Raw genomic sequence first — 27,962 nt, 5'->3', positions numbered from 1 at the left:
CTTTGAAGGGTTTCAGCTTGGCCAAAGTTGCACAGCAGAAAAAACTCTGGAAAGGCAACCTGGTTACTAGCCCCTGAGCAGCACAGACCATGGAATTGCCTTTATTTCCAATTCTATGAAAAAGAAAAAGAGTAGGCAAAATAGAAAACAAACTGAGCAGTGTAGCGGACACTGTCCCTGGTGTGAATCTCATTAGAAACCACCGTTCCATTGGTACGCTGAAAAGAAACTATTTCATAGTCGTAAAAACTCCCTTAATGTTTCCCCTTGGATGTGCGCAGACAGTTAAGGCAAATGTCTGGCTCCCAAGCAGGCAGTGCATGACGTGCCAGCGCTGACCAGAGAGCAAGTCACGTGCCACCAGAGGAGAGCCGTTTGACCACTACGAGGACGTCAGAGTAGATTGTGATGGGCCCTTCCGCCCTGGACTCTAGGCATAGCAGCTGCGCCGAGTGCGGTCCCATCTCAGCCTCTGAGCACAAAAAATGGATCTCTGCACCAGGGTTGGTGTTACTTCTGCCCTCCCTGAGTCTCCGCTCCATCCCCTCCAATCCATTCAGCCCACAACAGGCGTGGGTCCGACAGGGACAGTGGCATGTAGCATGGCTGCTCAGGCCATAGTCTCCCATTGGAATCGTGCCTCTGGTTTTCCCCTCGCCTCTGAACCAGGTGTGTCCTCCTTCCTTTCAGGACTTTGCATGATTCCACCCTTGCCTGTGTCTGCTGCCATTTCTGACCAGCCTCTGTCCCTGTGCTCTTGCCTCCCCTCTTCTATGCTGGCCCTTGCACATGGAAAGAGCCCCTTTCCAAATCCCAGTGCCCAGGTCCCTTCTCCATCCCTGCAACACCTGCCCAAGGCTCCCTCTGCCACGCAGCCCTTACAGGCTGCTGTCCCGTCAACAGGGCTGCCGCCCACCCTGGTGTTGAGACTGAGGAGCCATGTCAGCTCCTGGGAAGAGAGAGGTGGCCAAAGCCAAGCGGACGGTAGAACCGCCCTGTGCATCTTCTCGCATGTTTGTTCTGTCCTACTGCTTAGCCCATCAGCTTCTCGGTGCCCAGGCCGGGTCTTGTCCTGGCCTCGTGAGCACTCAGCATTCTGATGGCACGGAACAGCAAGCCAGGGAGGGATTTCAGCATCCTCCTGTGCCGGCTCTGCAGAGAGCCCATCTCAGCCATTCGGTGATCTTGAATGTATCAGGCCCTGCTGAGCTAACCTGCAAACCCAGTGAGTGGAGCCGAGCTGCCAGCACTTGGCTTGCTGTTTGTTGTAATTTGTAGAGAAGGGCTCCACACATGGAAGTGCTCTGAGCTTCCACTGCTCTGGCCATGCCAAGCTGGGACAATAATGAGCCGAGAGGCTGAGGAGCCTTCCCACTGCCGCACAGGGCACTGCGACCAGCCGGGCTGGCTGGCTGCTGTTTTCTGCTTCCCACTGTTCTGCAGGCTCTGCTCTTTCACGGAGTCCTTTCCCTGGCTTATGTTTGGAAATAGCATTCTGTAAAAGCTGGGAACCGGGGTCCTCCGGGCTCTTTTCATAGCAGCAATTGGATGAAAATGTGATCCTAGCTTCCCTAGTTTTTGAAGGCAGCTTGGTCCTGCCCAGTTATACGGCACTATATGCTATGTAATCCTCCCCTCCCCCCTCTCCAAAAGCGTAGTGTCTGGGCAGGGCCACCCGGGGAGAGTCCAGAAATTAGGTTCTTAGTGGAACAGCCCCATGCTGGTGGGTAAGAGGGTAGCCAGGCAGCTCCCTGCTGTTCTAGACTTCAGAAGTACCGACACTAGACTCCTGCAGCTAACTATCAGGGGAAGCCACACAAGCTCTTTAAGAAAAGTGATTTGGCAGGAATGCAAAACCCTCTGGGATTTGGCTTGGAATTCTGGGTCCAGGAGACCCTCTGTGGGGGAGTGAACTCTGTGTGATGTACAGCTGGGGGGCATCTGCTGTAAGTCGAAAAGTTACTTTGTGGAATGGGAAGAGCAGCATTGGCTGGCCAGATTGGAGACATCCACCTTTCTGGAAAGCAAAAGGTCTGAAGTGGGAAGAAATTACAATCTGTTCTCAGACAAGTCAGAGAATGACTGATAGACATTTTATTTTCTGTGGCAGGCTCAGAGATCTATGGTCTGTTTGATAATGACAGTTTGCTCTTGAACGGAATCCTGATGCCTTTTTCTTTAACCCTTGACTGAAGAGCTTGGGATGTTGTTAGCTAATGACATTCTGTCTACAGGCCTTTCTCTTAATTGTATCTTCTCTTTAACACCTGTCTCCTGGGAAGATTGGTTTGCACTGGTTAGACTCAGATATATTGCGCTCTGTACCGAGGTATATAGAGAGCTATAATCTTCTTTAGGAAGGAACTATCAGTTGCACACATACAAAATGGGAAGCAACTGTCTAGGAAGGAGTACGGCAGAAAGGGATCTAGAGTTATAGTGGACCACAAGCTAAATATGAGTCAACAGTTTGACACTGTTGCAAAAAAAGCCAACATGATTCTGGGCTGCATTAACAGGAGTGTGGTGTGGTAAGACACGAGAAGTCATTCTTCCGCTCTACTCTGCACTGATTAGGCCTCAACTGGACTATTGTGGCCAGTCCTGGGTACCACATTTCAGAAAAGATGTGGATAGATGGGAAACAGTCCAGAGAAGAGCAACAAAAATGACGACTCATCTAGAAAACAAGACCCGTGAAGGAAGATTGAAAGAACTGGGTTTGTTTAGTCTGGCAAAGAGAAGACTGAGAGGGGACACGATAGCAGCTTTTTAGCCCATAAAAGATTACAAGGAGGAGAGAGAACAATTATTCTCCTCAACCTCTGAAGATAGGACAAGAAGCAATGGGCTTAACTTGCAGCAAGGGAGGTTTAGGTTGGACATTAGGAAAAAGTTCCTACTTGTCAGGGTGGTGAAACACTGGAATAAATTGCCCAGGGAGGTTGTGGATTCTCCGTTACTGGAGACTTTTAACAGCAGGTTAAACAGCTGCCAGGGATGATCTGGATGGTGCTTGGTCCTGCCGTGAAGACAGGGGACTGGATTTGATGGCCTCTCCAGGTGCCTGCCAGTCCCGTGATTCCATGATTCCAGTACCGGGAGGCTCTGGGGTATGTGGCTATGCAGCTGTGTTTTGGGGTAAGGTTTGGCTTGCCATGTTGTTGCTGATTCCACAGAGTGAGTAGCCACCGCCTGACTCATCTGGGGGTCGGATAAAGCGCACATTGGCAGTGATGCTGGGGAGGGACACTGCTTTATTAGGGTTACTCGCTATTTCATAGTTGTTAAGTAGCAACAATTTGCTCAGCTCGGTTCAAGCCAGGGTGTGTGTGTGTGTGTGTGATATATATATATATATCCTGTGTTGAGGATTTAGCAAGAGTCTGCTTAGTTTACAATCCAGACTGAGACCATACCCCAAAGCACTTGCTTAGTTTTCCCTGTGGCCAAACTCCTGCTGACCTCAGAGAGACCTTTGCCTTTGGAAGCCCAGGGTGAGTTTTTTTTAAATCTAAATAATGTGCATAACAATCCTAAGGCCTCCTGTTTGGGTCCAGACTTTATGTGGAAAACATTCAGGCCAGGGCTTGTGAAAGTCCATGCAGCACTTAGAACATCTTCTCAGTCAGGGAGGAGATGAGACTAAAATAAACAAATTGGGCAAAGAAATGGAGGTTCTGAGTAATTCTAGCAAGTCCTTTAAAAGCGGTGTGTGGTGAGTGGTACACGTCACCCTGCGGTTGTCAATAGCACAAGGGCTCTGTGGGAGTGAAGAGCAATGTAAGTTGTTCACGATTCTTCCAGCGTTAAGGTCGGGAGAGCTGCTGTTTGCTGTTGCCTGCTACTCGGGTTAGGTCCCACCTCTCTTTGGTGAACCTGTTTTGTTTCCTCTCCACGTGGCCCAGACAGAGCTAGACAAGAGCGTTACTGCACAGTCCCCTTTATCCTGCTTCTTTTTCAGGAGACAGATTTCTAGCAAAGCTGGAATTAGTCATGTTAGCATCATGCACCAGAAGTCACAAACACTGGCAAATGGCAGGAGGCGCAAGTGAGCCATGTGCTGATCAAGGGGGTTAAAATGGGCCTTGTTTGGTCCAGAGAGCATGTGATCGGACGCACCACACAGCAGTCATCTTCTGCCATGTGTTATTAAACACACACGTGTTACCAATGTAAGTTCTAACTGTGTTAAGAACCTGCAAAGGGGAGGATAGGGAGATGGGTACAAAAACTGAGAAGCAAGTTAAAAGGGCAATTAGAGGAGCAGAAAGAGATCGCAAGCAGTGAACTGGAGAGGATATTTTCACGCATAGTCAAAGCTTCTGGAGATATATTCAGAGCAGACAGAAGGTAAAAGAGAAAATTGGTCCATTACCAAATGATAGCAGGGAATTGGTGACAAGGGAGACTGTAATGGCTCATGGCTGATTCGTTAAACAGTTATTTTGATTCTGTTTTTACAGAGGAGGAAGGGGAGCTGCCTGAGAGAGGATCAGATTGCTCGATGAGGTAGGGGAAGAGCTCAGGAGAATGGAGGGAGATATGCAGAGTGTTCTGGAGAGACTGGACACATTGAGAATTCAGCCACACTCAGGAACATAGTGGAAATAGATCCGCCGCGAGTGACTTTCCAGAGGCCTAATCAAGGGTGGGTTTGTTCATGTGTCTGCGCAGATGAGACGAGGAAAGCTCCGAGATTGCCGTTTGCTGGAAGGGTTTGGATCTGGCCTGTGACGAACGCAGGGACTAGAGAGCACGGCTGAATCTCGCAGCGAGGCAGCTGGGCGGCCAGAGTGGAGAATGAACACGCATTAAGTGTTGCCCGAGGGAATTCAGAGCCTGCAGGGCCACTGCGGGAAGCTCAGAGTAGGCAAACCGCCTCCTGGGCCACTGCAGAGGACAGCTGGGGGGCTGGAGCTCAGTCCTGCTCATTGGTTCTGTGGGGCAGTTCTCTTGCCCTGGGGAGGGTGCAGCAGAGAGCCAGGGGGCAGTTACGGGGAAAGCTGTGGCTGTCCTACACAGGAGTGATTCAACCCACAGCTGAGAGCCCTGAGAAGACACATCTCAAGGACCGACCTGTTCCTCTCTCTGGGACTTGAGCTGTTCTCGCACCCCTCTGCACTCTTAGAGGGGCAGGCCGGTGAGGCTGGGGGCTGTTGATGTGTGAGGAGACTCAGAGGGAACATTTTAGTCTGGCCTGTGTAACACCATTCATGGCATTTCACCAAGGCTGGGACTTGCGGGTGAGCTGGAGCAAACCTTTCAGAAGAGATCCCATCTGGAGGCAAGGATCCAAGTAATGGAGAATTCACCATGTGGCTTGGTAAGTTGGTCCAATGCTGAATTACCCTCACCGTGGAAAATCGGGGCCTTATTTCTAGCCAGACCCCCCTCCAGGTGCTGGGTCGTCTTATGCCCTGTGCTGGACAGAAGAGCCTCTACTGCAAGAGGTGGGGGAGGGGTGGCTCCCCAGGGGAGAGAGGTTGCTGAACTGACCCAGATGCCTTCAGAAGGTAGGAAGATGTTTGACCTTGTGAAACCAGAAGCAAACTCTGGGGCAAGAGGGCGAAAGGGGACGGGCCGTCTCGCGGGAGCAAACGGGGCTGTGGCAGACGGGTCCCAGGAGCAGTGAGGGTGGAATTGGGTCCTGAGCATAAATGAGTTTACACCCCGGCAGACATGGCCGTGCGTTGGACGAGTGGGCACAGAGGCAGACGGTAATAAAGGGAGGGTGAGAGAATCCTACAGGCCATAATGGATCACGTGGGCTTTTTCCTGTCTAGCAATTCTTTGTGTCTTAGTTTCCGTTTTTGAACAGCAGGAGCCAGGGCACCGGGCTGACAGAGGATGTGATGTGACGCACCGTGGAGTTGCCGTTTAGAGGCAAGATGCGCATCTCAGAGGGGAAAGACACATACTAGAAATACAACTGAGCTTTTGGGCTGGGCATAGCCTGTTCTAATAGAATTCATCTCCAAGTCCGTGGTGCCTGGTGCACCCCAACCATTAGCACCCCCTGTGCTGACATTGCTCTTCCATATGATGGGAGCTGCAGGCAGACTTAAGAAAGTGCTTCTCTTCTTCATTCTCCCACTGAGAGCTTTGATTTCCAGAGCAGGAGAGGCAATAACCAACATAACACTCGGAGATGTCTAGGGCCAGGGCCAGACACATGCAGCCGCTATTGGCTACAGTGTGTGGGAGCGATTGCGGATCACACGTTATTGGTTCTGGCTGCGTTGGGCATCCCTTTAGTGGAGGCTTAGAGGAGTCTGGGTAGAGCGGGCCCAGAGCACTAGCTGAGTAACCCCTTCCTCCCTCTCTCTAGGACTGTTCTGGCCATTACTCAGGAGGAACTCTGCCGAAGAATACAGGCTCTGCTCGCCGCTCTCCCTCCCTCTTTGGGAGGCAAGCGGGAGATGCTGCCCTTGTTTCCGATTACATCTCCAGATTCCTGAGCAGCAAATCCTTGAACCTAGAGAGACATTTTTGCCCCCAGAACAATCCAGTGAAGGGGTTTCTCTTTCCAGTTCCAGGGATTTCTGTAGAGGTCTCTGCCCCAGCTCAGGGGCAGGGCAGGCTTATCCCATGCACCTTGCAGTCAGATGCGTGTGGAGCGGGAGCTGTCCTGGGAGGCTAACTGTGTGGAGGACAGGAGTTTTCCTGAGGTTTCAGTGAGCCAGCACACCCTTGCTCAAGCACTTGACTACATGCTGGAGAACTCGAACCATTTCCTTAGGCCTTCTTGTCTGCCTCCAAACATCAGCTCCAGGCCAGACATGCCACTGTGGCTGGAGTATTTTTAGGAAATGAAAAACAGGGTTTGCTTGTCCAAGATAATTTTTATTTCCCTCTTTTCATTAACTTAAGTGGCTTTTTTTCTTCTCACATATCCACTCTGATAGGGAATTACTGTGTACTGCTTGTGTTACATCATCTCTGGTCAATAACACTGCCATCTCCACCAGACGCCAGCCTGCACACGACCCGACTCCACACACCCCTTCCCCGCCCCTCCAGCTGAACAGGGGACTGCCAGTGGGTCGTGGGGGAGGGTAGATGGGCAGGCAGACCTGCTCCATCCAGCCCTCTCTTCCACAACCCCCTTCGTATATCTGCCTTGTACGTTTTTCTATCGTGGACGAAAGTCCTGGGCACTCTGTTCCGTACGATTCCCAGTTCATCATTTCCAGCCCCTTTCTGTGTCTCCCACGCTAGCGACCCCATCACTTCCCAGGCTGTCAGGGCTGGCTTGGGAGCCCCTGCACTACTCTACCACTGGAGTGAAAACCTTAGACCAGCTATAAAGGTCCTCACACAGCTAACACTGCTGAGCACTTGCTAGAAACATCTACCCTGACCTCCTGGTGCTTCCGAGGAGACGGAGCACTACAGCTGTGCATGCTGGGCTGGAAGCTTTCGAATTACTCCCTTTCTTCCTAGCATGTGACAGATCAGAAATTAGGTCATAAGAGTGAGTTTTGGCTCTTCAGATACCGACTTTGTTGCATTGCATACAAAAAATTCCCCCAAATCTAGTGCTCTACATTGCTAAGAACATTGGTCCACTATGATTCCCTCCTGCATACGCTGAGCCGGGCGGGGGCGCTGCCCTGCCTCTGCAGACACTGCTGCCGATTGTTTTCTAGCAAGAATCATACATTGTTCTTCTGCTATAAATTCAACAATACAATCCTTACATCTGAAGATACAGTTTCCATATAGCTTATAAACATGATCAGACATACATATGGATAATTGAGAGGAAGGGAACCTGTGCATTTGTTTATTTTATATGTGAACAGGGTTACAAAAAATGCACCTTCTGAAGGAATTTCATGTCACTTGAGTTTTGAGTGTCCCTCTTGAATAAGTCTTTCCTTTGGTAGTTGGCTACTCTGAGCCGAGCAGGCAAGCCCTGGTCAGCTATGTGCCTGAGAGATACAGCGGTCTGAGATTGTCTTCCAAGAGGATTTTGGCCAGCTGTGGCCTGTGGGTTTTGAGCCAAAAGGGCTAAAATGCGGGAGAACCAATGTCCTTATGATACATTTTGTACGTGTCTTTGCACACAGTTTCAGATACATGGTGTAGGCTTAATTGGTGATCATTTGTACAGCAATTATGTTCCCCTCAGTAATCCCAGGGTCTTTCGGAGCCCTCTCAAATGAACAGGGTTTCACCTAGAGCACAGCGACTGTCCGTGTTTGTCCGGTTGTTATTAATGAAGGATTAGCTCCTTTTGCGTGATGTTGGCTTTTTGTAGGTGCTCGGTTGGGGCTGTTTGTGACAAGCATGTGATAATGCCTTTAATCCACTCCCTGCTGGGTGCATTGTGTATAGTTCATGTTTGTAATCCACTCGTCCAGGTATGGAGACCATCAAAAGCCTAAACAACATTCTTTCCTTCCCAAGGCCAAATCCTCCATGTACGAAAAAAGAAGAAAAGAAACTCTGGTCCTTTGTAGATTGGTGGTGGCACAGACACTATCGGACACAGCCAGCTCAGCGTATTATGACCACTAACACCATTATAAAAACTAGAAGCGAGGCCCTGAGGATCGAGCTCCCCGCCGCCTGCTGTACTCCACTGGGGGGTCTGATGGGTGTCCGCCGGGTGCATTTACCCTTCCGCTTGGGTGGTGCTGTAGGCAGCAGGCCAAAGCTGAATTTGTGCTGGTAGTCAGGCACGTAGTCCTGAACCTCATGAATGCTTTTCTGTGGCCCCAGCAACGCTGGCTTAGAGGTTCGGTTGCGGCTTTTGTGGCTGGTGCAGTTCTTGCTGGGCTTTCTGTAACCTTGACGTGATCCGGGGGGCGCTGCTGGCTGGCTGCTGTGTAAACCGTGCTCGACCCCTCTCTCTCTACTCTTCTCCTTGGAGGAGTGGGGTGGGTAGCGGTCTTTGGAGGCTCCTCTGTCTGCTGTGGAGAAAGTGTGTGTTTTGATCTGGTGGAGGGACTCAGACCCTGAACAGTCTCTGTAGTCCTCTGCTTTTAACCCCTTCAGGTCCTTGCCATGCATCTGCTCCGGAGACTCACAGATCACGTTGGAGCTTGAGCCTCGGAACCTGCGCAACCAATCCCAGAGTGACCGGGATTTGCAGTCACAGCTCCAAGGATTGCCGTTCAGCCTGAGGAACTCTAGGGCCCCCAGGTGCGCGAGGCATTCGCCCTGGAGCTCAGAGAGGCTGTTGTTGAACAGGAAGAGGGTGGTCAGTCTTCGGAGGTCATGGAACGCTCGCCTGTGGACCCACTGGAGTTGGTTTTGGTGGATGAGTAACCGATCCAAGTTTATTAGCCCTCGGAATGTGTTCTGATGAAGGCTCCACAGCTTGTTTCCATGGAGAAAAAGATGGCTGAGGTTGACCAGGTCAACAAAAATATCGTCCTGAAGGAACTCGATATGGTTATCTTGTAGATAAAGATACTGCAGGTTGTGGAGGCCACCAAATATCCCGCTGGGCAACGAGCTCAGCCCACACTTGTACAGATACAAGGCATGGAGCTTCGCCAGCCCTTGGAAGGTCTCCGCGGCTAAAGCCCTTAAATAGCGATTATCCCCCAGATCCAGCTCTTCCAGATTGGCAAACCCCTCAAAGGTGCCTGGGTCTATGAAGGTGATGTTATTGGAATAGATCCACAAGGTGACCATGGATGGGCTGAAGTGGCCTCGCAGGAGCAATGTGATCTGGTTGTTCTGCAGAAAAATCCGCTCGCTGTTTTCTGGGATGCCCTCTGGAATGGATGCAAAGTTGTGGGCTTGGCAGCTGACAGTCATAGGTGACGGGTAACATACACAGTCCACAGGGCAGCCTGCAGTGAAGTGGATCTCAAATCCCAGCAGCACCAGGAGCAGCTCCACATAACCCCCTGTTCAAGAAAAGGAGAGAACAAGGTCAGTTGAATTACGACATCTTGTAAATCATTCAGAGCCACCTGCCTGGTAATTAGAGCTGGGAGGATTATTCCTACTGAAAAATGTGGCCAATTAACTCAACCACTTTCTCTCTCCATAAATTACCCACAAGCAGACTGTGACGAGCAGGTTAGATACTCGTACTCACCGGCGGGGCTTGTTTTGATTATTCCCTGGTGGTGGCTTGTGGGGTGTGGCTGGCCTCCTTAGTCACGTGGTGCTGTGGCTGCCCTGACAACTGCACCTGTATAAATGGGGCCAGCACTTGCAATGGGAAGAGCGCGTGTGTTGCTTTGCATCCGTGCAACACGTCTGTAGCACGATCTTTCACAATGGCCATGTGCGTAAAGCCCCCGTGTGGCACAGCAAAGCAAGGGGAGCAAGTGTGTCACACATGCTCACGAGTAACCGTTCGCACGGATCCTCCAGCTCTTCCAGTACTAAGGAGAGACCAGCCAGCCCGAGCCCCTTCACTGGCACCCGGGGAATGAGGGATTTCCCCAGCTCAAGGCCCTGTAAGCAGCAGCCTAGGGATCTAAAGAACAAGAGACTCCCAGGAAATACAATTTTGTCCACATTTGGAGAAGGTGCTGAGTTGAAAACTGAATCTGGAAGCGGGTGCTCAGACATATTCCTGCTTCTGAGACCACACACCGGACTCCGAGAATAAAGGGGCAGGAAATATGGTCACAGCCTTTGCATTGCCAGCCTTCTCTCCTTGTGCACTTCCTTCGCCTGCTCCTAGCTCCCTGCTTTCTTTCCCGCCATCCCCTCCCAAACTCACTGCACCAGGCTGGGGTAGGGTCCAGGATTCAGGTCACATGGTGGGAGGAGAGTAGAAACTCCTCTTGGCTTCTCATGTGGTATAGCATGAGAAACCAGGAGTCCGATGGCACTTGAAAGACTCACATTTCGTAGGCTATTATGGGTGAGCTACAACTCGTCTCAGACGCTGAAGAGAAAAAGAAAGAAAAAGGCTACGGAGCTGGGACTGGGACATCAGTGCTGATTCAATTCATTCATCTTCTAAGTGCCCCCAGACTCTGTGGTTTTGCTGAAGCAGGCTCACCTCTCGGAACACTCCATGGCTAATTCTGAGGGCCCTGTCCATGTGGTTCCGCTCTTTGAAAGCAGCGCTGTCATGTTTTAGGGTGCGCGCGCCACAAGGGCTCCCAATAAATCACTTCTCTGTGCTGGTGAGAGGACTCAGAACCGCGTCCAGAGAGTCAGAGCCCGGCCCAGTGAGGCCGGCAAAAGTTCTGTCGCCCTCCCCTGCCGAGGTCACAGGACTGCATTTGCAGATGTGGGTGTTTCCCATTTCTGCACGCCTGCCCACGGAGGGCCTGCTGTCAGGAATCCCTGTTCCATAAAAGCCGCGATTCCTGCTGCTGCTTGTTAGAAGCATTTTGGAAGCACTCGCTTGCCATCTGGCGCGGCTACTACTTGTGTTTGGTTTCTAGGGGGAGAGGGTTCTGGTCCTTTACAATGAGCCCATCTAATGCCCTCACAGTGGCCCTGACCTCTTCATGCCCCTCTCCACGGCAGCCCAAAAGAGCCCATCAGCATGTGCAGGCAGGTAGGAAAAGCAGCACTTCCCACGGCTTTAGTGCTTTTCGTCCCTGGCTCGCCAAGCGCTGGGCAGGGGTGTGAGGTCCCATTACTCCCATTGTACAGAGGGAGGCTGAAGTCCAGCAATCGGGGCTTGTGAGCAGAATCTCCCCAGGCACAGACCCCTGGGCTGCTCTCTGTCTGCGCAAAACCCCTTCTCACAAATGTCTACGCAGAAGGGTCTGAGTCAAGGAGAGTGGCTCCCCCAGAGGAAGTGAGCGTGGTCACACACGCTGTTCCGTGACACACTCATCACCAGGCGCACGGGGGAGCTGAGGGAAAGGTCTGATGAGGTGGGCGGTTTGCACATGTGTGATGATTATGACACAGGCTGCCGTGACAGCGCAGTGACGCTGGACACCTGGGTCTGCTTCGGCCCTGCCTGGCACAGCGTGGGTGTGAATTCACGTGGGAGCAGGCCTGCCGACGGGACAGGAAGGGAGCCGGGACTCCCAGCTGCCACTGCTGCTACTCAGGCAGCCGTAGCCCGGGCCCCGTACATCGCTGGGGGAGCCCCACGCACTCTGTGTGGCACTGCGGGCGGGGGATCAGCACTGTGGCCTGGGCAGGCTGAGGACCGGTTGCCCCGGCCACACGCCTTCCACCCCACGGCCCCCACCACCCCTTTCCCAGGGGCCGCATGAGAGAGTCAGGCCCCTCCTTGCAATTGACAGGTGCTCCTGCGTTAACGTCGTCTGATACTTTCTGTATATCCCAGTCCGTCTGTCTGTCTGTCTGCGTTCCAGATGCCTCCGCTGCGGGAAGGGCTGGGCCCACCCACTCAGTACGCAGCCCCCTGGCAGCAGCGTCTGGCTGGGCCTGAGACAATCGCCTGGCTGGCCGGGGGTGCCCCAACCTGAGCCTCCTGTCCCAGGCACCCTCCCCCCAGTCGTACAGCAGCATCGCAGGCTGTTCCCCTTCGCCAGGGAGCCAGGGGAAAATGCCCAGTTTGCTGCAGTCCTCTCTCTGGCTGGGGAGCACAAAAGGCCAATTAACCTGGGTCTGCCCCGGCCGGGGACACGCACCCTCCCCCAGCTGTGCCCGCTGGAGTGCAGTGGCCATGGAGAGATGCTGTGGTGAGAGAGGCCTGGGGCTGTCCTCTCTCCCCAGGCAGCCTGCACCCTGAACCCTCCTCCCCAGCCCCGCCCCAGAGCCAGGGTTCGAAGGAAGCACAGACAGTCTGATTTCATTTTCCAAAGCCCCAGGCACGGCGGGTTCGTCGTCTGGCTCTGTCCGGAGATGGGCGCGTGGACGTTCTGTGGTGGAGCCCCCACGGCGAGGGGTTTCTCTTCGTTGGGGCGGCCCAGCTCGACAGGAGCTGGCTGCCAGCTGCCACTGGCCGCAGTCTAAGTGCTGCTGTTCCAGAGATGGGGCGGGGCGGGGAAGCAGAAGAAACCAGGCAGCTCTCTAGACACCCCGCGGAGCTGGAGCCAAATGTAACCCAGAGGCACTGAGGCCGCTGACCCGGGTGAGTGACGCCCGCTCTGCAGCCCAAGCTGAGCGCCAGCTGGCTTTTGGTTCATGCGGCGGAGAGCTGCTGAGGTCACAGGTTCACGCCCACCTGCCGGTGATCAGGGCGCGTTGGCCGTACGCCCGCACGTCAGTCGTTTGTCTGCTACGCTGGGGGATAAGCCTGGGTTTGGTCAGTTTGGAGCTCGCTACAAACCCAGTGTGTGGCTGGCCCATGCCACTGGTGGGCCCCCAAGCTTATCAATACGGTCCCCTGTAGTGACTTGTCAAATGGCTCTGCGTTGATCCGGAGCAGTTCAGTCCTTCCTGAATTGGAATAGGGAGACCTCCCCAAATCGGAGCCCCCCGTCCCCGCCTTCCGAGAGCTTCTCTTTGGGCCGTGCACCCTTGCTGGGGAGCTGTGCGCCCAGCCTGCCGTCCTCACCAGAGAGCCAGAATCTGATTAATGTGCCGAACAATCTTCTGTTATCTCCAGTGCAAAGCGCTCAGCCTCGTCCTGCGGAGGCTGGAGCAGACGGTGCCATTGGCTCGCGTGTCAGAACTGACCAGGGAGGGAGCGCTTCTGAGCTGAACAGACTCATGCTGGTGGGGAACCTGTTAATGAATTGCTGTAGGGAGATGCAGCACTGTCGCCACTGGTAAACATGCCAGGATGCTGTGAGCGCTTCACACGCCTGTTACTACACGTGCGTGAGGCTTTGTTTCCTCCCCTCCTGCCTTTCACGGGATCGTTCTGCATTCACTTGGCTTGCACTGGCTTCTTACTGGCTGGAGTGAATGCATGGGGCTGTCTGAATTATTTCCCATGCAGCCTTTTTTTTAATTGGCTGTTAATTAGGCATTAGTTAATGCCTGCTAGAAATAATTTATCTCTGGACGTGTCCAGCTTGCAGTGTTACTTATTTCAGCATTATGCTCACTGAGAGACTAACATCATTATAAATATTCTTCATTACCTGCTTGTTTGCAACGTCTCGGCCTTGTTGGAAGGGCGGCTTGCTCCTCCCGCATGCATTATTAATGCCTGAGGCCTGCCTGTGCGCAGCCCTGGGGGACTGTGCTCCCTGGCGCAGGGGAGGCTGGCGCCTTGCGCCCAAGGCTTGGGCTTCCCAGGGCCAGCGTCTGTGCGCCAACGCGACAGAACGTCTTTATTTCCCGTGCAGGGTGGGGCCCGTTTCTCCCGGCCCCGGCACCGGCCCCAGCACGGGGCTAGTAGGGAGGCTGCATAGAGAAAGGGGAAAACCCTCCTCCGAGACCCTCACCCGGAGAGCATCCCCAGCTTTGTGGTAGGCCCATGTGGGCTAAATGCCCAGGGCCTGGGTCTGGGACTGGCGGCTCCAGGTGTGACCCTTTGGCAGCAGGGTGAACCCAGGGCTCAAATGGGCGGTAGGGCCCTAATATGTGTCAAAAGCCCTCAAGCCCAGGCACCTGGCTGAGGACCCTCCTTGGCCAATGGCAGGACCCACATGGCGGAGTCAGCTGGTGCCGCGGGATGGACTCAGCACCTCCAGCCCCCAACCCTGCCCTGCATGGCCCCTGTGCAGCCTGAGCCTTGCCCTGACTGGCACTCCAGCTGCCGGGGATCAGGTCGGCTGCAGTTGCACTTGGGGCTGCCTGCTGCCAGAGGGAGGGGAGGAGCAGGGGGAGCCGGTGGGTAGCGGGGGGGGGCGCTCCTGTGCCGCGGTATTTCCGGAGCCGGGTGTTGATCACTGGAGTTGGCCATGTTCACGAGACAGGCCAAGGCTTGGACCGAAGGGGAGAGAACAAGTTGTTTATGTCACAAGAAGGAATGCGCTCCTCAGCTGTCATCCCAGGCTATGCGCAGAGCCCAGCAAATCCACATTGGAGCCACAGGCGTCGTATCCACAGCCCCTTTTGGCAGAGACAAATGCAGCTACCAGTTGTGTATCCACGCAGGACTCTAGCTTTGAGAGAGACAAGGCGGGGAAGGGAATCTCTCCTGTTGACCAGCTTCTGCTGGGGAGGGAGACCGGCTCTTCTTCGGCTCTGTGCAAGCTCAGAACTCGCCTGCATGGCTGTTCGGCTTGACTCCCACGTTTGGGCTTGTGAGGTAAAGAGCCAGGCCTGAGCAGGTGAGAAGACCCGAACCAGTGGCTCTCAACCAGGCTGCACAGAGATCTGCTACACCACTTTCTTTCTCTAGGCTACATAGAAAGCACTAGCAAAGTGGGAACCAGGTACGATTTCAGGCAGTGGCGTGTGGATGCTGCTCCACGCGCTGCACGCTGCGGTGGAAGTACAATATTTATATTCCAGCTGATTTATAATTAGGCGGGAGGAATGAGAATGTAAGCAGTTTGCCAGGCCCAGTGTGCGGAGACACTTCTGGATTTTTATGTCTGACTTTGCCACTACGTTTTTAAGTGAGGTGAAGCCCCGGGGCTCGCAAGACCAGTCCGAGGCCTGAAATGGGTCCAGCAGTCTGAAAGGGAGGAGAGCAACTGGTCTGGATCGATTGGAATCCGCTTGGTACCTCTGGGTGCCACCCGCCAGACACAGCCCAGCTGCCTTGGGGTTAGCTGAGCACAGCCCTTCGTTCTAAGGTAAGATCCTGTCTGGGATCGGTCAAGCACCTTCCGAGTGTTCCTAGATCTCCCCCTGCTCGGCACAGCAGGTCTGTGGCAGGGGCCACGTGGGCCTCCATGGGTCACCTGCTGTGGTTGTTATGGGCCGGCTCATGCAGTTCCTCACAAGCACTGTAGGGCAGTGACCTAGATTTCTCTATGCCAGTGTATGTACTTTTGCACCCCAGACCCTAGAAATAATACTTGGAGCAGGGTCCGGGGCCGGTCAGTGTTATCAGGCTCCTCGCACCCTCCTGAGACCAAGTTCACAGCCGGTGCAACTCCAGCGTCTGTAATGAAGCTGCCTAGATCCATCCAAGACCCTGATTCGATCAGCCCAGGCTCTCATCATCCAGCCCCGGACAGACAGAGGCACAAGGGCAAAGCAAAGCGCCCAGGGGCATTGGGAGCCATGGCAGAATGTCACGTCTGCACACTGGCCGTTAGCAGCGAAGCCCAGGCTGGCACAACTCCACGTGCTGCAGGGCCTTTGTCTTGGCGAGAAGGCTCTGCCTTTCAGGTCGGCGTTGGATGGGTCCGCTGGTCAGTGGCTGGGGCTGGTTAGACCTGCACCCAGACTGCTTTTCCCAGTAGCCACCACTTGGACTTTGGCCTCCCCGGAGCCACCAAGAGCTGGGAGGATGGCGAAGGAGCATCAGTACGGTGGTAGAGCAGATTCCTCTCTCTGCAGGGGGCCGCAGAGCCACTCCCTGGGACAGTGCACCACGCCCAGCAGGCGTGCGGCTTACACGCACACCACACAGCCCCTGCAGCCGCTGCGCCTTCACTCCATGAGCCATCTGCTTGCAGCGCCTGGATGCCAGAGCCAGTTCTGGGAGCGGGTGCGCTCTGTGTGGTGAGTGCCAGCCACCCAGCCACCTTCATCATTCCCTGCAAACGGCATCGTAACTAACTGACAGACCCCAGCTGTTTGGAATGATGGTTTCTGAGAGTGACAGCTGCTTCCAATCCCCCATATCCACGCCGGCAGTTCTGGAACATTTGAGGAACATAAAAATCATTGGAGATCGTTTTGTTTTTGCCTCATTTGGTGAGGCGAGATGCGATTTAATAGCTAGTGTGACCTCAAAGGCAGGCGCGGAGCAGGGAGGCCCCCGTCTCCACGCAGCTGTGGGGTGGGCGGCCGGGGGGAACATCCAAGTTATTCTGGCCAAGAGGAAACCCTTTTCCCGCCTGCCCCAAGCTGCAAGTGCTGGTCCCGTCCCTGTCCGCTGCCAGGGAGCTGTGTCAGAGCGGCGGCCCGCCAGGGGGTGCAGAAGGAACGGTGCTGCGGAAAGCGGGAAGAAATCGTGGGGCGGAAGAACCCTGGAGAGCCGTCAGGAGAGCTGGGGCCCAGACAACAGTTGTAGCCATTGAACCTCATCTGCGCCCTCGTCCTTTCTAGTGGCACTTGAGAGGCTCCCTCTGGAACCCAAGGAAATGTGGGGGGAGAACACACCTCCCTCGCTGGACCCCACCCAAGGGTGACTAGGAGCCTGGGATCCTTCGAGCAGTTCCGCACACACAGACCTCGGCCCTCCCTCCCCACCAGCGAGTTCCTCTGTCCCTGCAACGCTGCAGCCAGAGCCCTGGGCCAGTCTGGGACGGCCTCCCCCTGCGGTAAGCAAGGCGCTGTGCCTGCAAGGGGCGCTGCTGTTAGTCCAGGCTTGCGGGAAAGCAAGGAGAAGAGGTTCCCGCGCTCTGAGCACACGTGTGCGGTGCTTCCGGCCGAGCAGCAGGCAGTGTCTTGGGTCATGAGAGTGGGGGAGCTCGGGCTGGACGGGGCAGATACCCCACTGCCTGCGTTCGCCTGTACACACCCCATTTCCTCTGCAACCCCTCACGTGGACAGCAGCAGGCCTGGGCCGTGTTCTTGGCAGAAGTCCCAGGGCCCCCTTGGGGTTGAACTTGCCCCACATATGGGGTGGAGGAGGCATTTAACTACTCCCCCTCCACAAGGTCAAACGCAAGGTCATTGGGAAATTTTTGAGCTTGCACATTTTCTCTTATTGCGGTTTTAAACCATAGGACTATAAATTTCTTAGTGTAATAATGCAAAAATCAATAGCTCTCTTTGGAACAATAGCTTTCTCGTTCATTTGGGCAGGGCCCAATGCCTCCCCACAGACTCCGTCCCTCTGAATCCGACAGCTGACTGACATGGGGGGCTGCTCCATCCTGTGGGGCTCCTGGACAGCCCCAGGTCCCTCTGCATGGAGCTGGCCCCTCCCGTTCTCTGACCTTCAGCCCGAACGAATCCCTGAGCGTTCTGGACTAGCAAAGGGACCCAGAATCGCCCCTCGCTCAGCAGCCCACGCTGCCCCTCCGAGTGGCTGAGACGTCGGGCCGAGGCGGCTGCACGCCGAGCGCCAAGGAAAATGCCTCTTTGCCCCCAGGCAAACGCCCTGAACGTGTTCCCCGGGCAATAGAGGTGCTGCGCTGTGCGAGTGCCGGGCGCCTGGAGAGCACGCTGTGCACAGGGAGCTGGCCCTGGCCTGTGCTGCTTCCACGCGCCACCTCGAGACGGCTGGACACGCCGCGGCGCCATTTCAACCACTGTGCTAAGCAGCAGGCCCAGCCCAAGTGGAGCTGCAGCTTTCCCTGCGAGATCGCAGGGCCCCGGTCTCTGATTGCAGCCGAAATAATACGGAGCCGCCTCCGCACACCCAGCCAAAGCCCATGAGCGCAGACCCCCCTGGGCGGAAGCTCATGTGCTGGGCCCCCGCCGTAATTCTGCACGATGCTGCCATGGTGCTGCCACAGCCCCTGCCCTGAGGCCTGTTTCTGGAGTGGGGGCAGGGTAAGTGAGGGCCACCCTGGATTCCCTGGCACACTGGCCAGGGAGGGCTGCTCTGACTCACTCCTTTGTTTTCCGTTGGTTGCCATCACACTGCTTTGAAATATGCAGAGAGAGGCAGGGTTGTCTGTCGCGTGTGATCCTCAGCAGCGAGTTAGCACCGATTCCCGTCTGTACCGGGGCTGGCTCCCCACTCCGCAGGGCAAGAGAGCAATGACGCGTCCAGCACGCCGCCCCCCGCCAGCAGCCTGGCCCCTCGCCTCGGGCAGGGGCCTGGCTGGGCACGGCACGCTGCCCTGGGAAATACCAGCTCCGTGGCCGCTGGCTCAGGCTGCAGTAGATAGAGGAGAGAAGAGCAGGGCCGCAGCGGGGGCTGTGGGATGGAAGCGCAGAGCGGGGAAGGCGTGTGCAGCCTCCTCTCGTCTGTTCTCTGTTTCACCCCCTTTTGGAAAACACCTTCTGCTCCGTGAGCACGGAGACACTGCTTCCGCTCGGCTGAGTGCCAGTCACGCCTGCCCAGCCCCCGGGCGGCACCAGCCGCCTCCAGCCCTCTGTGCCCTGCACAGGGCAGAGCCTGGGGCTGGCCATAAGACTCCCTCTGCAGGAGAAGCTGGCCTGCTGGTTGGGTGTAGCATGGGAGTGGGAGGCTGCTGGCTCCAGTGAGCGCCTTCCCCGGGGAGAGCTGCCGGGGAGCCCGCTGCAGCTCTTGGGCGTGGGCAGCTGAGCGCCCACCTGCCACATGCTGCACGGACTCTCCGGGAGCGAGGCTGGGCGGGGTGCCTGGGGCTGTGGCCAGGCCCATGGGTGCGGGGCAGGGCTGTGACTCCACTCTGGGGGCTTTGCGCATGTGAGTCTGCTGTTCTGTAGTAACCCCAGCCGTGCCTCAGTTTCCCCAGGCACAGCACCAGTAGCTAGGTAGCGGCGTGGGAATTTGGGCGGGAGTGTCTCCCCTGCACACACAGTGGCTGCTGCTTTCCGTAACCTGAGCCTGGTGACACCTTTTGCCTGGGAAGCAAGCCCAAGCCTGGCTGCAGGGGGGCTGGGTGAGTCGGTCTCGCTGGCTTGGGGGCAGAGATGGGGCCCAGGAGTCCGAGCCCCCCGAGATGGGAGGTGCTGACTGCTGCTGGCTCCCCACGCCTCGGGGACAAGGGCAAAGCTGCTCCCCCATCTCTGGGAGTGTGGCTATGCCAAGAGAGTGTCTCTGCTGCCCTGCCCCGCCTCCTGCTCCTGCAGGGTGGCTGGGAGGGAGGCGGGGAGCAAGGCAGGGCTCTGGGAGGCTCCGGCTGGGCCTGGGGACACCAGCGTGCGCTGCAGCCTGCTTCCAGCTGCTTAAAGAAAAGCTGGTGATTCTAAGTGGCGGGTGAGTCCAGGCAGATGCCACCCGCCAGCTGGCAGATTGGTCTGTAACTCAGACGCGCCCCGCGCTTGCCTGCGCTCTCAAGCCTTGGGAGGAGCCACGCAGCTTCCCTCCACGGCATGAGGAAGGGACGCACCCAGCCCCACGGGAAAGGAACCTTCCGTGGTGAGCTGCTTTGGGCAGCTCGGAGCCACGCTCCCCAGCACGGCTGCATAAGGGTGATTGACACACACTGTCTCCAGCTGGCACCTGCTGTGCACCCCGCGTGGCACATCACACACCCTGGGAAGAGGCAATTATCACCCCCAGTTTACAGACGGGAAACTGAGGCAGCGGAGCTGTGACTCACCTCAAGTCAAACAGTGAGTTTGGTAGAGCCCAGGTGCCCAGCCCTCCCCGTCTAATGCTCCAGGCATGAGCCCACAGACCAGTGCTGAAGGTGGTGGCCTCCCAGCAGCTGGTGTGCGGGAGTCCTGGGCCATCAGTGCTGAGAGGGCTGAGCTCTGTCTTAAGAGGAGGTGATGTCCTGGCGGTTAGTAGCCCAGCTAGTCAGCTGAGGCAAGAACAGATGGGCCCCGGGAGGAAAGGTATCCCACTACTGGACTGAGAGCGAAGCGAAGGGAAGGGACGGCAGAGGGCGGGAGTCCTCAGGGAGAGGCTGGAAGCTGTGATCCCCCGAGAGGGGCTATGGAGTCCTAGGTGTCACTGATCGTCTGGCTCACCTGCCTGCATCTTTTGGCAGAATCGTCAGCAACTTGGATTCTCCTTTGTCGGGAAGGGACCTCGCTGCTCCCGGGCGTGCAAAGGCCTTCGTTCGGAACAGCCGCGGGGACGTGTTTCTTGGCCCAGCAGCCATCCACCAGTCTCCCAGTAAAGCGAGAGGAACACAAGCTCAGTGGGAGCCAGGCAGTGAACAGGCTGAGGAGACAGCAGAGATGCGCCCGTCCTTTCTTGGACCACACGCTAGCTGGGGCCTCCCGAGTTTCTGCTTCTTGGTGAGAAACATTTTCAGGTAGAGGGAGCAGAGGGTTTGAGAGCTCAGCTCCAGGCTCCTGCGTGCACGGCTGAGTTCCCTGCACTGTGTAGATAGGAGCCGCCAGGTAGCGCTGGGGAACAGGCCCTGAATCCAGCTGCCAAAGCTTCACACAAGTGACCAAGTGCAGAATAACCTGCCCAGGGGAAGCTTGTCCTAGTGCCACGTGCTAGTGAACGGCTCCCCCTTTGAAGCAGGAGGGTTGATGGTCCGTATACAAGAGCATTGTGTCTCTGAAGGGCTGATCCTGCGAAGGCCCTGGCCTCAGTACTGGCTTGGCGGGGTGTCCCACGGGCTAATGGTATGCTGGGCAAAGAGCTACTCGTTCCTTCTTTCTTTTTTCAGTTGTATTAAATGCCCTTGTGTTGGTGCGATGAGGAGCAAATAGGATCCGCCGCCTCCTCCGTTCAGCGGTGCCCAGTTCCGAAGGAGAGAGGCGTGCAGGGCTTCAATGCATCAGCCTTGGTAGCATCTTCCTTTCTCAGACAGCGCTGGTCTCATTCTGTCCAGCTCCCAGTTTGGTCTGGATCCGATGTCTCTGTCTCCCAGGTCCGGAGTAGAGAGCTCGTCTTTCACCCTGCTCCTTTGGTCTCCAGATGCTACCGTGTGATGCCAGAGCCGTGTGTGAAACGTGAGTCCCTCTCATTAATGTGCAGGAGCAGTGTTCTGGGGCTAGCAACTCCCGGGGCGGAGGGGCGCCCGGCTCGGAGGGCGGCAGGGCCCGGGGCGGAGGGGCGCCCGGCTCGGAGGGCGGCAGGGCCCGGGACGGAGGAGCGCCCGGCTCGAAGGGCGGCGGGGCCCGGGGCGGAGGGGCGCCCGGCTCAGAGGGCGGCGGGGCCCGGGGCGGAGGGGCGCCCAGCTCGAAGGGCGGCGGGGCCCGGGGCGGAGGGGCGCCCGGCTCGAAGGGCGGCGGGGCCCGGGGCGGAGGGGCGCCCGGCTCGGAGGGCGGCGGGGCCCGGGGCGGAGGAACGCCCGGCTCGGAGGGCGGCGGGGCCCGGGGCGGAGGAACGCCCGGCTCGGAGGGTGGCAGGGCCCGGGGCGGAGGAACGCCCGGCTCGGAGGGCGGCAGGGCCCGGGGCGGAGGGGCGCCCGGCTCGGAGGGCGGCAGGGCCCGGGGCGGAGGGGCGCCCGGCTCGGAGGGCGGCAGGGCCCGGGGCGGAGGGGCGCCCGGCTCGGAGGGCGGCGGGGCCCGGGGCGGAGGGGTGCCCGGCTCGGAGGGCGGCGGGGCCCGGCGCGGAGGAACGCCTGGCTCGAAGGGCGGCGGGGCCCGGGGCGGAGGGGTGCCCGGCTCGGAGGGCGGCGGGGCCCGGCGCGGAGGAACGCCCGGCTCGGAGGGCGGCGGGGCCCGGGGCGGAGGGGCGCCCGGCTCGGAGGGCGGAGGGGCCCGGGGCGGAGGAACGCCCGGCTCGGAGGGTGGCAGGGCCCGGGGCGGAGGAACGCCCGGCTCAGAGGGCGGCGGGGCCCGGGGCGGAGGAACGCCCGGCTCGGAGGGCGGCGGGGCCCGGGGCGGAGGAACGCCCGGCTCGGAGGGTGGCAGGGCCCGGGGCGGAGGGGCGCCCGGCTCAGAGGGCGGCGGGGCCCGGGGCGGAGGAACGCCTGTCTCGAAGGGCGGCGGGGCCCGGGGCGGAGGGGCGCCCGGCTCGGAGGGCAGCAGGGCCCGGGGCGGAGGAACGCTCGGCTCGGAGGGCGGCGGGGTCCGGGGCGGAGGAACGCCCGGCTCGGAGGGCGGCGGGGCCCGGGGCGGAGGGGTGCCCGGCTCGGAGGGCGGCGGGGCCCGGGGCGGAGGGGCGCCCGGCTCGGAGGGCGGCAGGGCCCAGGGCGGAGGGGCGCCCGGCTCGGAGGGCGGCAGGGCCCGGGGCGGAGGGACGCCCGGCTCGGAGGGCGGCAGGGCCCGGGGCGGAGGGGCGCCCGGCTCGGAGGGCGGCAGGGCCCGGGGCTGCCTGTAGCAGAGATCTTGGGTCCCCTGGAGAGCTGTGAATACAGTGGGCCTACTCCTGAGCCTGCCAGGAGCTGTGGAGACAGCAGCAGGGTGTCCATCTGCGTTTATGTGGCGCCACAGCATCTAAGCAGCGTGTGAGGCCTGGGTTTGTGTTGCACTCAAGCTCCAAGCAACAGGAAGCCCAAAGTGACATGTTAGGCGGCAGAGGGATGTGAACAGCTGTTCCCTGTGCTCTTCCTTGACCCACAGCCTCGGGATGGTACTTCTCTGGCTCACAGGGCTGTCGGAGGGTTAATGAACGAGTGCGAACCTGTATTGCGCTGAGCATCATTACGATTCCGCGGCGCTGGCAGAAGTGGGCACCGGGAGAGAGGCCTGGGAGATAAGGACCTGTGAATTGCACAGCAAGTGGAAGTGAATTCCGTGCCGTCTCGTAATGCGGGGCTGGGCTCGAGAGTCTGCAGCAGCTTTCGATACATTAAAAAATGGAGGCGTGCGGTGACTTGGATACAAAACTGCTCAGCTCCATCCGGAAATGCCTCTGTGTGACGGCGCGTTGGGGGTTCCCCGTCTCCTGCACCCCGAAATGGCACAAACAGACTGCACCAGCCAGTGGAATTGAGGGTGGTTTATTGCTCCTCCAGCTCAGCGCAGCACCGATGTAGTCTGGTCACAGGAACTGGGCTAGGATGCCTCAGGCCCCCTTGGGATGGGGGAGACTGGGCCCCTAAACTCCAGCCCCTTCTCCTAGGCTCCCCTCCATGCCCTCCGACAGCCAGCAACCAACTCCCTCACTTCCAGCCCTGCCCCCCAGCCAAGGCAGCATTCCACCTTCCTTTGTTCCTCTCCATGGGGGGTGTCTGGCCACTGGTTTGCATAGTGACTCATCCTGTTTTGCTGGGTCGTGGTACCCACGGCAGCCAGTGGGGGTTCCCCCAGAGCCAGCAGCATAGAAACCAGCCAGGTACCCCCACTACGTCACAGTTCTCCCCCCTCCGAGAGCGAACTGAGCAGGGTCACTCCGCTCGTGACCTAGGGAAGATCGGGTCCTCTGCGTGGGAACCCGCCCCGGGGACATGGGTGCTCCCCTTGACTCGGGCCGGCCGTGGCGAGGCCCCACATGAGCTGGCTTCCCTCTGTCCACTCGCCGCCCCGCTCCAGGGCGACTGGCACAGGCCTGTCCTCGGGGGTCACACCCACCCTTCCGCTGGCCTTGATCTCTGGCCAGGGTCTCTCGGGCTGGGGCCATGAGCCCAGCGAGCCTTCTCTGGACAGCCAGGGCGGCTTCCACCCCCGATGCTCCATCCAGGGAGGACTTCCCCTCCCATAACTCTCTCAGCAAGCCCAGAGGGTCTATCTGGGGTAGAGACCCCCAAGCCGCTTTCCTCCTGTCTTGGGCCTTCCCGCCCCTCTGGCAGGAGTCACAGGACCGGCAGTACCGCTGCACGGCTGTAAAGATTCCCGGCCAATAGAAGTGCTGGAGCAGCTTCAGCCGGGTGCTCCGGATCCCCCGGTGGCCCCCAACGGGGGAATCGTGGGCCAAATACAGCAGCTTGAGGCGATACTTTCGGGGGACGACCAGCTGCCGCTCTACCCTCCATGCCCTCGCCTTCCTGGGGGGGAGCCACTCACGGAACAGGAGCCCACGCTCCCGCAGGAATCTCTCCTGGCCACCTCTCCCCCGGGGCTGAGCTGCATGGAGGCCAGCCTGGTCCCTCAGCCTCTGCAAGGAGGGGTCTGCCTGCACCTCAGCCTGGAATTCAGCTGCTGAGGCAGGGATCGGGACCTGTCCCCCACCTCTGCCTAGGTCCGGAGTCCCAGCCTGGCTGGACCCCGTGTCCACTGGGATGGGACCCTGAGGATGCTGCCAGGAGTCCTTCCCTGGACCCACGTTGTCAGCCCCCCGCTGGCTCTGGCTCCAGGTAGTGACTAGAGCCCGCTGGGATTCATGGGGCCACTCCTCTAGGTCATTCCCCATCAGCACCTCGGTGGGCAAGTGCGGGTGCACCCCCACTTCCTTGAGGCCCTCCTTGGCCCCCCATTTCAGATGCACCCGGGCTACAGGCACCCTAAACGGGGACCCATCTATGCCCTTCAGGGTCAGCTGCGCGTGGGGTAGTATCCGCTCCGGGGCCACTATGTCGGATCGGGCCAGAGTCACCTCCGCCCCCGTGTCCCAGAAGCCCGTCACCTTCCTACCATCCACCTCCAGGGGTATGAGGCACTCGCTCCGCAGGGGCCGTCCTGCCCCCACCCGGTACACGGAGAAATCCGCCTCCTGAGAATCAGACCTCCCAGGGGAGGTGCACTGAGCATCCTTCCCCTCTCTCTGAGCTGAGGTTTGCCTGCCAGCCCCTGCCTCTGGGGCAGCCTGCCCTTCCTCCCGCCCCAGCCAGTTAACCCTGGAAAGTCCCCGGTCCTGGGACCTGGTGCACTGAGCCCTCTTGTGGCCTTTTTGCCCACAGCGATGGCAAGTTAGGCTTTGGGCTGTCTCTGTCCAGGCCCTGGCTGGTTCTCTGGGGCGCAGACGACCTGTTCCTTGGTCTCGCCCCGTAGTTGACTCCCTCCGTCGCTCATCCGAGATCCGGTCTCTGCGCGGTTCCCTCTCTCTCCGGGACTCCCGTTCACACCCGGACCGGCTCTCCGTGAACTCATCCGCCAGTCTCCCGGCCTCCTGGGGGTTCTCTGGTCTCCGGTCCTTGAGCCACAGCCTCAGTTTGGGTGGGCACGCTTCATAGAACTGCTCCATCATGACCAGCTTGAGCAGCTCCTCTGCGGTCTGGGCTCCGACTCCAGACACCCACTTGCGGCAGTATTGCGCCAGGCGGGAGGCCAGGTCCACATAGGTCTCCCGTGGCCCTTTCTGTACCCCCCGGAACTTCTTCCTGTACATCTCGGGGGTCAGCCCGAACTTGTGCAGCAGGGCCTCCTTGACTCGGTTGTAATCCCCTGGCTGTAGGTCCTCCAGCTGACTGAGCACTCCGGCCGCCTCCTGGTTCAGTGCGGGGATGAGCTCCTGCAGCCAGTCAGCTGGGGGAACCCGTTGCAGTCCACAGGCCCTCTCAAAGGAGCTGAGGAACCCGTCTATGTCACCCATGTCCTTCAATTGGGCCACCACGAGCCTCTCCAAGCGCCTGGCAGTCCTGGGACCCTGGGGTCCATCCGCACTTGGCGCAGCCGGGGCCCCGCCGGTTCTCCGCTCTGCCATGGCCAGCTCATGCTGCCGCTGCCTCTCTCGATCCTGGCGGTCCTTCTCTCGGTCCTCTACTTCCAATTCCCTGATCCGCAGCTGGATCTCCAGGCGCCGCAGCTCCGCTGGGCTGGCCCCTGCCCTAGATGGGCTACGGCTTGCAGGCCTCCCGGGAGACGCTGTCTCATCTCTCCGGTGGGTTCCAGCGCTCCTCCCCCTCTCTGAGCCTGACACACTCTCAGGGGGGGTCTGGCTGCTTCCCCTGGGGACAAGATCCTGGCCCTGTGGCTGGTCATTATCTTCCAGCTGGGCAATCAGCTGGGCCTTGGTTGCTTTCTGCACAGGCAAGCCCCTCTCTCTGCACAGCCCCACCAGCTCTGCCTTCAAGAGTCGGGCGTAGGCCATCTGCCCGCTGGGCCCCTCGGTGCAGACTCACCAGTCTAGTGCTGCAGCGCCCCACGATTCCCAGGAACCACTTCGCTCTGTCTCCAGCACGCCTGGCTCCAGGGCTCTTGCTTCTACTGCGCCTTGTCGCTTGCCGCTGGAAGCTCCATCCACGGGGTGCAGTGCATCCCGCTCCTGACACCAGTGTGACGGCGCGTTGGGGGTTCCCCGTCTCCTGCACCCCGAAATGGCACAAACAGACTGCACCAGCCAGTGGAATTGAGGGTGGTTTATTGCTCCTCCAGCTCAGCGCAGCACCGATGTAGTCTGGTCACAGGAACTGGGCTAGGATGCCTCAGGCCCCCTTGGGATGGGGGAGACTGGGCCCCTAAACTCCAGCCCCTTCTCCTAGGCTCCCCTCCATGCCCTCCGACAGCCAGCAACCAACTCCCTCACTTCCAGCCCTGCCCCCCAGCCAAGGCAGCATTCCACCTTCCTTTGTTCCTCTCCATGGGGGGTGTCTGGCCACTGGTTTGCATAGTGACTCATCCTGTTTTGCTGGGTCGTGGTACCCACGGCAGCCAGTGGGGGTTCCCCCAGAGCCAGCAGCATAGAAACCAGCCAGGTACCCCCACTACGTCACACTCTGTCAATATCCCATTCAGTGAAAGCAACGCGGAGCCTGTGGCACCTCTCGACTCACAGATTTGCTGGGGCCTCAGCGTCCGCGGGTCAAAGCCAAGTTGCCAGCTGCATGGAGTGGAAATCCCAGAGGTAGGGAGGAGGCCCTGGTCCCGGGGTCACACCTTCAGCGAGGTGCTTGCTCCTTTACAGCTGGACTTGGCCTGCCAGCACCACAGAGTCTTTCTTGACCCCACCAATGTTACCGCTCTTCTCTTCTATCCACGGGCAGATTTTTTTCCAGTTATGTGCAGAATAAGTTTTGTTATGTGCACCGCCAATAGAAACACAGCCCTGGCTGCGGGCGCTCTGCCACTCAGCTGGGCGGCACTGGGCTGTCTCCTGAGTGGCTGCACAGGTGCCCGGCTTACAGTGGCTAGGGCAGAGGGCTGCGTGGCTAGGAGCCCAGCGCTCTGTTTCAAAGCTTCCTGTGCGGCTCTGGGTAAATCGCCTCCTCCTGTCTCCGTTGCCGTAGGCGTCGAGTGGAGACAGCGCCACTGGGGCTAAATGAACGGCTGGGGGCTGTCCCGGGGCTGGCGTGTGGCGTGCCGGTAGCTGTGATTGTTGCCGGCTGGCAGCTGACAGCTCCTGTCTCGGTTGCACCCACCTGCCGTCTCTCCTCTGCGGGGCAGGGATTGCAGGCTTTCCACACTCCCGACGACGGGCTGGTCCCCAACCTCAGCGGGAGTGGGACTGGCCCACAGATGAGGGCCTCCTGGAGGGAGACCTCAGTGACCCAGGTGCTATGCAGCCTCCTGGGCGATGGGGAAATCGCATCGCCCTGTGGCGAGGGATCTTGTAAGCATGCTGGGGCGCCAGGTGTGCTGTAGTGGGTGGGGACTTGCTGGTTTCTATGGGTCTGTGGTAACCCCACTGGCTGCCGCCGGTACCACAGCCCAGAAGGACAGGGATGGGGCATTATGCAAAGGGATCTCTCAACCGGTCCGACCAGCTACCCCCCATGGAGAGGAACAAAGGAAGGCGAATGCTGCCCTGGCTGGGG

General features: G+C 58.4%; 1 protein-coding gene and 1 long non-coding RNA gene across 2 annotated transcripts in view; one reads left to right on the top strand and one right to left on the bottom strand.

Annotated features, from left to right (window-relative positions):
* LOC142819217 (uncharacterized) lies at nt 1-23,243 on the top strand. Its single transcript, XR_012897018.1, has 4 exons — nt 1-5,326; nt 20,475-20,727; nt 21,111-21,396; nt 22,954-23,243. It is a non-coding gene; the product is annotated as an uncharacterized LOC142819217 (long non-coding RNA).
* The window catches only part of RTN4RL1 (reticulon 4 receptor like 1), a 62,609-nt gene continuing 42,690 nt past the window's right edge, over nt 8,044-27,962 (bottom strand). Inside the window, exon 2 of the mRNA XM_075904469.1 lies at nt 8,044-9,869. Coding sequence (XP_075760584.1) covers nt 8,506-9,869 — 1,364 coding nt within the window. The 3' untranslated portion in view covers nt 8,044-8,505. The remainder of the gene's footprint in view (nt 9,870-27,962) is intronic.

This window comes from Pelodiscus sinensis, chromosome 21, assembly GCF_049634645.1.
Source record: "Pelodiscus sinensis isolate JC-2024 chromosome 21, ASM4963464v1, whole genome shotgun sequence".
Lineage (NCBI taxonomy): Eukaryota > Metazoa > Chordata > Testudines > Trionychidae > Pelodiscus > Pelodiscus sinensis.
The sequence above is the reverse complement of the archived record's forward strand: the minus strand, read 5'-3'. Positions and strand labels throughout refer to the sequence as shown.